This window comes from Buteo buteo, chromosome 3 (genome assembly GCF_964188355.1).
Source record: "Buteo buteo chromosome 3, bButBut1.hap1.1, whole genome shotgun sequence".
Taxonomy (NCBI): domain Eukaryota; kingdom Metazoa; phylum Chordata; class Aves; order Accipitriformes; family Accipitridae; genus Buteo; species Buteo buteo.
Genome location: NC_134173.1, coordinates 37,199,397 through 37,209,646, shown reverse-complemented (window position 1 = coordinate 37,209,646; position 10,250 = coordinate 37,199,397). Strand labels below are relative to the sequence as shown.

General features: G+C 41.2%; 1 protein-coding gene across 4 annotated transcripts in view; it reads right to left on the bottom strand.

Moving 5' to 3' along the window:
* Positions 1-443: 443 nt before the first annotated feature.
* The window catches only part of FAM110B (family with sequence similarity 110 member B), a 117,256-nt gene continuing 107,449 nt past the window's right edge, over positions 444-10,250 (bottom strand). For all 4 annotated transcript variants that reach the window (XM_075023323.1, XM_075023324.1, XM_075023325.1 and 1 more), the window contains one exon: positions 444-3,330. In XM_075023323.1, coding sequence (XP_074879424.1) covers positions 1,916-3,028 — 1,113 coding nt within the window. In that variant the 5' untranslated portion in view covers positions 3,029-3,330 and the 3' untranslated portion in view covers positions 444-1,915. The remainder of the gene's footprint in view (positions 3,331-10,250) is intronic.

Sequence of the window (10,250 nt, the reverse complement as noted above, 5' to 3'; positions counted from 1 at the left end):
CTGTGTGGCTCTGCTTCCAGTCTTGCCTGCATTAACTGTGGCTATCTGTAAGAAGTTGGGCTACAGGCTTCTTAGATAGAACCTGACTTTGTAAAACATCTTTAATATTCAAATATATAAATAAGCACTACTGAAGAATAATTCAGAAGACTGCAGTGATTCATTATGAACAGATGCTATAAACGGGAACAGTAACATTGCTAGGTAAGGAAGAAGCAAGCTATTTTAGGAGTCTTGAAAATCTCTTCTAGTTCTTCACACAGATCATGCTGCTAGAGTTACTTTATAAAAAATTATATTCTGAAAAGCACTTTAGTAGAAGAAACCTTTTACTGGAACTATTATTTAACCAAGACCTTCTACAGCACTAAAACACACTGCAATTGAGTTCCTGATATAGTTTTAAGAATGGGAGGGATAAAAAAAGAACAAAAAACCTACCATACCTGCACCAGGAGCTATTTATTAGCATAACACTCTTCCTTTTAAAGATTTCGTAACAACTGAAGTATATACAAAGTCTTACAGCATTTACACAATAAAAAAGTTTCCTATTAGCTGATGAAGTATAAGGTAGTGCTGCAATTTACTTCAAAGCATGTATACAATAATAATGAAGCAGACCACTGTACTTTCAACTTCCCCGCTACCGCACCACCACTGTCAGTTGAAATGACAGTTAATTAAAACCACTGGGAAGACACAGATTGTCAAAAGATTTGTTACAGGTTGACCTGCAGCACTAACCATCATAAAGAGGAAAAAAAAAAAAAAAAAAAGCTACATACTGTCATGTTTCTACACTTTCCTAGAGCTGTAACAAACTTTCACAGCCTTAGATATAACATATGCAAGACAACATAATCACAATTTTTCAGATATAGTTCAGCTACTGAGTGTATTTACTTCTGAATAGGAGGCGTTATATTGATATGGCTGTGTATTTCCATTTTTGTTCATTAACTGTTCGAATAGGTCTACAAAAAATTAAAAGACAGCATGGAGTTTGTAGTCATGATGTGTTTGACTAATAAAGGCATTCAATATCAGCTATAGGATCTAATCATTCCTGTCAAAAGTTTAAGACCAGGAATCTTTGAGTAAAAACCAAACCCACAAAATCCCGCACCTATGCCGTTTTCATCTGTTGACTCCAACCTTCTTTAAGCTTTTTCAACAGGGATAATACAAAATCATTAAAATGCTTACACCAACCCAAATGCAAGACTCGTTTAGTTTATGAGAGGTCAAGCAGATTCCCTAGACTACGTCTGTAAAACAGAGGGAGCTTACCTAGAAAAAAGAAACCTTTACTGAACAGTCCCTTACTACAAGTAGGGATATATAGTTTAACAATGATATATAATTTAAGAACGTAGCATTTTTGCCTTTTAGAAACAGTTTTACTTGTGCCAGTAATGCACTTTCTACAAGAGATAAGGCTGCTTTGCCTATCGTCGTATGCCTAAACCTCTTATTTTGGCCAATTTTGCTCTTCTCTCCCCCGAAGAGATTCTGTTTCAACTTAGAAACTAGTAACGTCAGTTGACAATATCTGTATTAAGACAAAAAGTGACATATATAAAATCCACAAGGAACCACATAAATACCAAAGAAGTCATATAACCTTTTCATGTAAACACTTTGATTATACTGAAGCCCTAATTAGATTCTCGTCTTAAACTTTTGGCAGATAATGTGTATGCTCAGCCAGGCTTTGTAGTTAGTTATTGTTCAAGTGGAAGCCAGGTCAGCTCACATGTTGACAGGCATGCAACTTGGAAACATTGCACAACAAGCAACACAAAGAGATTTGAGAAGTGTACAAGACTTCAAGTAGACTTCACAACCCTTCACAACTGAATATTCACAGACAAAGATACAGTCCTTGCTTTTTCTACGGTGGATTTTTCTCTCACACATGGGACACTTTCTGTGACTCTCTAGCTTGCTTGATGCTATATAACCACTTGATGATTCTGGCATTCCTTTCAATGGCAGAAATGCCGTATGGCACACGGTCATTGGCACTGTCATCATTTCTAAGGTCACTGTTGCTGTCCTGAGACTGTTCACAGTCTGAGCTAATCATGCTTGCACTGCGAAAGTTGAGGGATATAATATCTGAGTTAGCCCTTGCAAAGTTTTCCATCCCGAGGTTTTCAAGCTCTTCAGGATCCAGTCCGCAGTAGTTAAAGAATCGTTCGACGTCTGCATCGACACGAAAGTATCTGTCGCTTAAGTCTGATTTTGATCGCTGTAGGGAGGGTCTTCTACTGACTCCGCATCCAGACTCAACTGCCTCAATCTCTGGGGATTTCAGGGTGGCAATGGCAGCGATTTTGGGCTTTGGAGGCAGAGGTGGGGCTGAACTACTGCAGGGTATTGCTTTTAAGGGCTTTGCGCTAGTTACTTTCCTAATGTCTGAGGAGCTGTGAGAGACGTGCAAGAAAGTCTCTGCCGACTGATCTAGGAGCCTTCTGCTGATGTTGGAGCTGCTCTCCTGCGGGCTGCTACGGCCCTGCGTGGGGTAAACCTTCAAAGACTCGGCAAATGAGTGTCGGTTCAGCTCTGTTGAATCAGCTCTGTGGGGCGGCCAGTTTCGGGGACCATGCTTATGCCCTGAACCTGAGCTGGAGCCTTCGGAGCTGTTGATGATGTTCTTCAAAATCTCGAGTTTCAGATTTTCTCTCTGGACGCCGCTCTCGGTCTTCGCGTTGTTGCTGAAGACTTTCAAGGTGGGGCTCCCCAGTGCTCGCTTGGCCGCGGGACAGACCGGTGGCTTTGCCAGCACTGCCGGCTTCACGGGCTCCTGCTTGGCGTTGATGACCTCCTGGCTCTTGACGTATTTCGCCTTGTCGGCTTCTAGCCTCTCCACTGCGCTCAGTCTTTTTGGATTAGGCTCCGCCTGCCTGCGAAAATAGTCAGGTCCTTTGTTCAGGATGCGGAGAGGAACGGCGGATGTGAAAGTCACAGCAGGGCTGACCGGCTTCACCATGCTACCTGTCGGTAGTGTTTCTGTAGGCATGTTTGGTGGTCTTTCCCCCGCAGCCGTTTTGGATTCTTCTCTGGGATCTCCTAAATGCACGGTGCAGAAACATGTACATTAAGCACAATGAATAGCCGATGAATCCTAGGATCTGAGCGTTAGCAGCAGCGCCTCATCTCACAGCTCATTAAATAACACTGTGTTTCTCTTTTAAAGGCAGCCTTTGTAGGGCAAGGCCACCCGACGCAAGTCCGTATTAGTCTGCTCCGCTGACTCCTTTCTTCTCGCTGAAAGATGCGGGAGTCTCGCTGTTCCCTTTGTGCTCCGCTACCGGCAGCGATCTGAAACGCAGAATAACCAACCACACATTAGCGAGAGCGCCTGACATCAGAGCGATAGCAACAGCCGCCTCCCGGCCCTCCTCTCCCACTGCCGGACGGACAGACCGATGGACGGGATGCAGCCACCGGTGAGGCGGCGCTCGGGGCGCCATGCCCCCCTCTCGCCCTGCACCCCTCTGCGTCTCACAAGAAACGTGTTGCTCCTTGCTTACAGCCTGAGCTTGGATCTAACACAATTACACTGGGAAAGAAAAAAGTAAAAAACCTAAACCCCACCATGATACAGCCATGCACTTCTAGAGGGAGAAAGGGAAGCAAAATGTGTCAATTCAGACTTAGACCCACCTATCTCCTGAAGATCAATGAAAGAGCACTTCTGAACTACTATCTTTGGCTTTGATTAGTTGACTTGTGTACATATTTTATCTCTAAACCCCAAATACTTTTCTCCCTAGAGGCAACATAGTCTGTAAATCTAGGCAATGAAGGGTTTTCTCCCTTTTTATTACACGCTCCGAAAACTCTTTGGTCTAAAAAGAAGAGAGCAGAAACATGTAGCGTTTTAAGTGCAATGCACACCTTCTATCGTTAATCTAATATAAAATCAACAATTAAAAGTAGGAGATCTCGCTAAAGCCACCGATTCCAGTTCAACGTCTGTTTGAACATTCGTCCCCACAGCACCGGTGTGCCAGCAGTAAAATAAGGCTTCCTGAGTTCTCGTGATCACCTTACAGGCTTATCAGAACAACAGAAAAAGGCTTTGTTTTTTGATGAAAGATTTTGGGAGCATGCAGAAACATTCTGAATGGGTTTGAAAGAAAAGAACTTTTCTTCACATTTAGATATAATCATTCAAGTTTTCTATCAAGCACTAAGTGCAAATGAAGTTTACCTTCATCTAAATTATTTTAAGATCATATCACTTAGGATTGTCACAACAGTCTAAAATCCAACACCATGGATTATGTTACAAGTGCTGTTAACAATTTTTCCCACATGAGGCACTGAAGGGCACTTATCACGGAATCTACTTTTCAAGCTGTGATTTCACTAATGGGTCTCATTTGCTTTATTACTGCCCCATTAATCTGTGCTGCCCTTTTTAATATCCCATTTCTGTTATTGCTGTGTTCTTCCATGAGAGAAAGAAAAGCTGCTGCTACTTCTTCACTCATCCTAAGGAATGCAGAGCAGCGTCTTTCCCAGGGATGACTTGCTGTCATGTGTACTGCCATCCTGTGTGTGCTCATCCATCAACACCCAACTTACTAATACAGGGTGTGCCATCAGTACATTGTTTAGACCAAAAAACCCACAAAAAAAAATTAAATTCCAGCTAAAGATACCTTAACAGTAAAAAGAAACATCCTCAAGTACTGGTTCCCAGAAATACATGATATATACATTGAATATTCTCTCTAAATCATTCAAGGTCAAAGCAAGAAAATAAAATATATAAATGCTATAATGAGATTATAGGAAAAAGCTGAGCTTTCTCCTGAAGGCTCACTGTCACAAGCATTCTTCAAATACAAACTAACATATTTAGGTGGGTGATAAACCAGACACGCATTCAGTGCAATTGAAAGGGTAGTGAAATGTTAATTAAGCTTCCCTTTCAATGTTGTTTTATAAATCCTAGTGCTAACTCCTCAGCAGTTTGACTTCCTGAATTTTAACTAAGTCTCTATGAAAGAGAAAAAGCTGGCTTTCCTCATTTGAATCAACATATTTATTGATACTATTTTGAAATTAAGTATCAAATTTCCAAATGCGCTGAGGTCAATTCCAACACACATCTGCAGACACACATTTCTCTTCCATACACACAAATCAAATCTTTCTATGTTGCCAGCTCAGGGCTTGATGGCTAAGTGCTTGTAAAAATACCCCATTGGTGTGTATATTTGATACTCGTGTGCAGAAATCACATCTATGTGAGAGCAGAGGTCTTGTCAGGAGGAAGAAAAACCCCCAAACAACCAAAACCCCAATTCTCTGCACTAAACACGGTCACCCAACTGAGTCCATACCACTTGGGCAAGTGAGACCACAACCCTCCATTTCCTCCTTGGCCATTGTCATTAAAGGCCACCATGGTCCTGCCCCAGAGGACAGCTGCCAATTCCATTCTCCTCCCGGCAAGCGGCTCTGCACACCACTACAGATCGGAGCTGTGGGAACCAAGGCATTGGACTCAAGGCTGCTTTTGGAAGTCTTTCCCCAGCACTTAAAAACTCCCTCACTCAGGACAGCCCTGGTTGATGCCAGCAAGCATTGCTTATGAGGCTAAGCATCCACTTTGGCTTCAACACCACACTTAAAATGAAAAAAAGAAGAAGAAGAAAAAAAAATCCCACTGTGCATGCATGTTCATCTGAGAGAACAAGAGCACTTGTTTGCAAGCACGTATGGGGCCAAGTGCCCTGAAGTCAATGGAAATATGCTGTGGCTGGCAACGAGCTTCAGGCATGCCTAGAAAGAAAAGCAAAGACCTGGTGAGGAGCCAGGGCAGAGATGTCCACCTGAGCCAGCACAGGGAGCCGGGGGAGTGACGGCCAGGGGGTTACGTGGCCAGACATGGAGGCTTTGTACCTGTGGGGCTGCTGGTATAAACTAAGGCACATGCAACTACGAAAAAGATCAACCATATTTTTATGTGTTGTTTAAATTGCTTCATTTCACTGAGGTGCTGCATTTAAATATCACCAGAAAGTTTATTCGGTACTCTCTTCTCAGAGAGCTAAAAATTATTAACCAGATACTGTTAGAAAAGAAAGTGGGATGAAAGAGAGGTGGATGAATGTAAAGTGCTAATGAAACAACTTCTCCTGCCTGTGCTGATGATGGCTGCAGCCTAATTCTGCTGCTAGCTGGGAAAGTGAGCGCAATTCCTACCAGCCTCTCTGCTGCCCACAGGCACCTGAAACACAGCAGCGACACTAGAGAGCCTTGCTACTTACTAATTTCATCAGTAATGAAAAAGGCTGAGCAGCAACAGTACAGTGTAGTCTCAGGAAGACAAAATTGTGCCACTTAGCTTCCAGTTGTGAAAATCATCGCTGGAGCAACAGGGGTATAGAAATGGCTTTCTTCTGGCTTAAACTCCAAAGAAACACACTGCTTGGGCATCTGAATTTCCTGTCATGTACAGCTCTGGTACCATTTTTGCACTGCAGAAATTCAAAGGTAAATAGGTATTCTTCATCCACTCTGAAGAAACGTGTGAAATATACTTAGGGACCTAAGAAATGTTCCTTTTACTCTGTTTACATCCAAATGTCTACTCTGTAGGTGTAATTCTTCTGTGGACTGAATTGTGTTTTTCAGGATTCCCTCCAGATTTCCATTACTGCTCTTCCTTCTAACAACTGCTAGACTTAAGAGATTATTTAAAGAAAAACAAAGCTAAAAACTTATGCACACATTCAAACATAGTTCATTTTAGTACTACGCTTACATTAATAAAACCTTTCTTAAAGTTCTTACTAACCGAGCTCCTCCAACACCCAGCGACTGTTGCAGACCTGCTAAGTAGAATACAAAATGTACAAAGGGGTAGAGGGGTTTTGGTTTTTTAAAGCTGTATTTTCAGCCAGACACTTCGATTCAGGATTCTTTTGCGACAGAGGCAGAGATCCAAAGCACTTATTCATTCTAGGCATTGTGCTCTAATCACTCTTAGGTCTGTAATATGTTTGTCAGATATTCACATTTAAATAACAGATGCACTATCTGCATGATTTAGGGGAACACAATACAGCCTGGAGCAGCAATAGCTATACAACTAACATTAACTACAAATAAATCCTCTATAAAATATTCTTTCCTTGATTTAAAGCCAAGACAGTAGGAGGCGATAAACTATGCAGAAACTCTGGAATGACAGTTCCATATATTCTAAATATGCACTTTTTTGAAATGTAAAAGAAATTTATGAACTGGACCCATTCTGGCAAGTATTTATTTCTAGCACTATTATTAACACAATGTTATTGTACAATACACAAGTTTTATTTTTTCTTTCATACCTAAAGCTGCATTCTAAACACAAACTTAATGATGCTGACAGCAGACAACGTGCTTCCCTCCCCAGCTCCATATTGCCCTGTAGCTCCTACACGTTGGCCAAGTTTCAGCCAGTCTTTGCCTAAAAGTCTCCACTGAAGAGCACTACATATTTTAACAGTATTCGAGTTGCAACAAAGCAGCAAAAAACAACAGTGAAAATGTGGCCCAAATGAAGTTAGTGGAATTTCTGCTCTTGACTTTGGCGAGGACACAGCTTCACCCGACAAAGCTACAATGAAGCTCATGCTCTTAATTCATCCCTCTGGGACAGCAGATGAAGGGATTGTACAGGATGTAGGAAGAAACACAGTGGATAAATATAATGAAGGCTGACAGCCCTTACTCCGCTTTCCTTGATATTTAAAGGCCCGTGTCAATTTTATTTTCCAGGTGATAAAATATACCACTACCTCAAGATGCACCATAAACATCACATGAATTCCAGCGTAAGTAATCAACAAGTGATCTCAACAGGACTCAAAGATCACAAAACAAAATCTGCATAGACACACAGGACACAGATGGAAAATGTCAGGCTCTGCTAATGACTAGGTGTACTTTATAGCTGCAGGTCCCATTGTGAAGATGCTGCTTTGTTAACAGCTCCTGCAAAGCCTATAAATGAGGGCTTCACTGAGAATAGCTTGCTACAGGTCTATGCACTGAGTTATACTAATGTGTATGTCTAAAACTGATATAAGTTCTTCTGTGGATTAATGTCATTATAACCCTCACATATTTACATTACTAAGTTTAAAAATACAGGCTAAGCCTAAATAAACTAGGCTTAAATTGAGATAAGATAATCCACACCCAGAATGGCAGCAGTATTTCATTTTTGAAACCAATTTTAGATAAACATGTGTATGGGTGTAGACTTGGTCTCACATAATATTACCTGTCAAGATAAAGCATGAAGAGATGGAATAATCTTTTGGATCTACCATGACTCAAAATACTAATGAAAGTACTGATTTTCAACTCTGTTCCCCCCCAAAACATGAAACAGTGAACAGTAAATGAAGAGCAGTATCTGTGCAAGTAGACATTTAAGCCTTCAAAAGGTCATAAAAAATGTGAACTACAGTGACCTAAAACCAAGACTGGCAGAATTATGTAGACATGGGAAATCTCTACCAAGTGGGAAGGTAACGAACTTTGGCAAGGGTGGCCACTTTTCACTGCTGATGTATTACTTCTAACCAAAACCCAAACTACAACTAGCATTAACTTTGTAATAACTTGCATAGACGAACGTACAATGGCCTGATGTATTTACACTGATTCTGCTTTGCTCTTTCATCACACTCAAAAACTTTTAAGATAAAACTCTCCATAAACAAAACACTGCCACCACTTAGCACTCTTTCTATTTCACCGTGCCGTTAAAACGATGAGGTTTAAACCAGGATGCTACCATAAGCAGAAATGCTAACACTGTTATGGGGAAATAGCTTCTGGAATATCCACCGAGGTACAAATGCCTGGAAAGCAGGAAAACAACTTAGCAGCCATACTTACATACTGCCCCTGTAATGTATGCTTAGTGCTCACTGGAAGCTGGATAGAGTTGCCTCTTTGAAAGAAAAAATCTTCAGAAAGTATTTTGCTTCTTTTTAGTTCTGAAATCCAGCACTGTTACATTTCCTACCCAGTAGCAACAATCTACTCTCAGTGACGCTTGCTTGTGGGTAAATACTGCCCTATAGATGGCTCCCAAACATGAAAACTCTGATTTCTTTCAAAAGGCGCAGACAGCTGCATAAATGCACAAGGAAGCTCAGAAATGATATTTCCTTTTCTTCCAACTAGGTAGCAAAAAAAAAAAAGTCATTATTTAGAGCAATATTACATGCTGTGTTTGTAAAAGCTGTAAGTGAAAATCAGTTCTGTTTTCTTTGGACCCCTGTGCTGCTTACACCATACTGCACTCTTCAGAATAATTTCAGCCTCTCATTTAAACAAAAAAAACAGGAAAGAGCCTAAGAAAGTATAATAAGGAATGTAACTTTTTATTACATTTGTAGCTCTATCTTTATGTGACTACTTCTATTTCAGTGTGCATTTTATAAGAATGAACACTCTGCAAAGCTTTAGGAAACACCTTTACTGCTCATTCATCAGCCAGTGTCAATGGTCCCAAGTCCAAACCACTTTTATTCTTTTAATTCTACATCTCTCCATAACCATCATGTTTAAATTTATAGTCTCCTCCCTACAACAACATCACAATTCCCAATTTATCCTGTGGTCTCCTGGGCCTACACAGTTTCCCCAGGATCCTCTCTGCACTTTTAAAAACCAACACAACCCCCTTCTTCAAAACAGGATACTTGGCCCTGGTGCTCCATCACATTTCAGAGGTTCATCAGACCCTGAGACAGGTCCCTGCTGCACCAGGTCTCAGCTGTTTGGTCCCTCTTCTCTGGGAAAAGGGGGATGCTTATTTCTCTGCTCCTTCACCACCTCCTCTTCAAACCGTTTCCCCACTGCACCATCATGTTTTTGCAAGACACAGTAACTCCTGCTCTGCTCTGATTGAAGGAGCAGGGCTATCTGGACTATGCTTTTCCTTTTTTCTCCTCTACTGATAGGAAAAGCTAGCACCGCAATTCCTTGCTCCTGGCAGCTGTCCTTCACAGCCATGCTTGCATTTGGCATCCTGATAAACTACCTTTTTTTCCCTAGTGGTAACATTTTCAATATGTGGGGAAAAAAAAAAGAAAAAAAAATTAACTTGGGGGTCATCGCTGTGCACTGGGAGAAAACAGAGGGAGGCAGAACAACAAAATGGTTTTAATTATGAAGCTCAGAAAAAAATGTTTTAAGTGGAACACTATTCATTT